The following is a 1,481-nucleotide window of genomic DNA, read 5'->3' on the forward strand; positions in this document are numbered from 1 at the left end:
GCCATATTTTCTTGTGCTGCCAACCACTTCCGTCCCAGGATGACAGGGTGCGTGGCCTAGGTCTGTTACCAGCAGAGGGACATTCTGAAATCTCCGGCCATCCACCCAGAGGTTTAGGGTCAATGTGCGGTCTATCACCCCGCCGGGGGCGCCATTGTATCCCTTCATGCGGCATTTGAATGGGAGTTCTTGAAACTTCCTATCAAAGAATCTTGCCAATTCTATGGCATATCGGGTATCAATAAAATTCGCACCATTTGCTCCAGTATCAGCAAGAGAATTTGTAGAAGTAGCAATTCCATTGTAGGCTAATTTGATTGGTACATTAAAGCTTTTCCCCCCAATCAAGTCCTTCATCTCAAACCTCTCACAGACTGTTGAACTACCTGAGGTGGAGTCTTCTCTCAGGCTCACTCTTTTCCCGAATCTGCTGAAGGCTCAGGGGCATCATTCCCTGTGAGCTCAGCAATCACCTGCTGGGACTTCTGCTTTGCAGGGCAGTTCCTGGCAATGTGGCCTTTTTCCTTACAGTAGTAGCACTGAATATCCGGACGAAAGCTCAAAGCCTCCTTCACAATAGGGGATTTTGTTGTAGAGATGCTGGGGGGTGTTTGACTGTTGGCGGTCTGCAGGGTGTTCTGTTTGAAGGTATTAGGCCCATTTCCCCGCGAGCTCTTTGATTTCTGGGTGGCATTGATTGTCTGGAGGGTGTGAGCTGCCTGCGCACAGATTTTCTGAAACTCAGCATATGTATCAGTGGTCGCATTGGCTACTGCTACCATCTTCTGGAGGTCAAAGGACAGCTTGTCATTGAAGTCTGTCTTGTAGTCCCCCTGGCAATCTTGGCCTCCCCTGCCAGGTGTAAAAATTTTGTGACAAATTCATGATAATTGTCCCCATTGCGCATAATCAGCTTGCGATAATCACTCTTGGCATTTTGCAGCTTGTTAGCATCCTCATATATTGACTTGAGGTGCTCAAATATCTCTTCTGCAGTCTGATATCGCTCGGGGTGGTCCTCTTCATACGGGGCGCAATGTGACGTGCCGCGTCCCCATCAGTCCGGTTTTCGATGTATGCAATCCTCATGCGTTCAGTAGGGTAGTGGTCAGCGTTCTCCCGGAGCTTGTTCTTCATCCGGGAGAGCCAGTGTTCAAATTTTGGCTCCTTGCCGTCAGTGAGGTGTTTTGGGTCATCAATCTTGACAGACCTCCGGGTAGTCTCAGAGGGGGTGACACCTCGACTTGCTGCTTGGTTGCTGACTGTCATGCGGACCAGGGTGTGGCTAAGTTCATCGCGTTCAGCAATTAGCTCATCAATCCGGCTTTGCTTGGCAGCAGCCTGGTCAGTGGCGTTGTTCCGTTCCATCCTCAGACGTGTGATTGTATCCCTCAACGTTTTTTCATCATCAAAGATGCTGTCAAAGATTGCTGCTAACTCTTTGCAGACATGGCCCTGGTAGGCGGAGATCGCCGGTGAGA

At 49.7% G+C, this 1,481-nt stretch overlaps 1 protein-coding gene across 1 annotated transcript in view; it reads right to left on the reverse strand.

Moving 5' to 3' along the window:
• PADG_12534 (uncharacterized protein) overlaps positions 1-1,368 on the reverse strand; it is a gene marked incomplete at both ends in the record, with an annotated part of 4,885 nt that extends 3,517 nt beyond the window's left edge. Inside the window, 3 exons of the mRNA XM_010765737.1 lie at positions 45-331; positions 415-833; positions 928-1,368. Coding sequence (XP_010764039.1) covers positions 45-331; positions 415-833; positions 928-1,368 — 1,147 coding nt within the window. The remainder of the gene's footprint in view (positions 1-44; positions 332-414; positions 834-927) is intronic.
• Positions 1,369-1,481: the final 113 nt, after the last annotated feature.

This window comes from Paracoccidioides brasiliensis (genome assembly GCF_000150735.1).
Source record: "Paracoccidioides brasiliensis Pb18 unplaced genomic scaffold supercont2.56, whole genome shotgun sequence".
NCBI classification, from domain to species: Eukaryota; Fungi; Ascomycota; class Eurotiomycetes; order Onygenales; family Ajellomycetaceae; genus Paracoccidioides; species Paracoccidioides brasiliensis.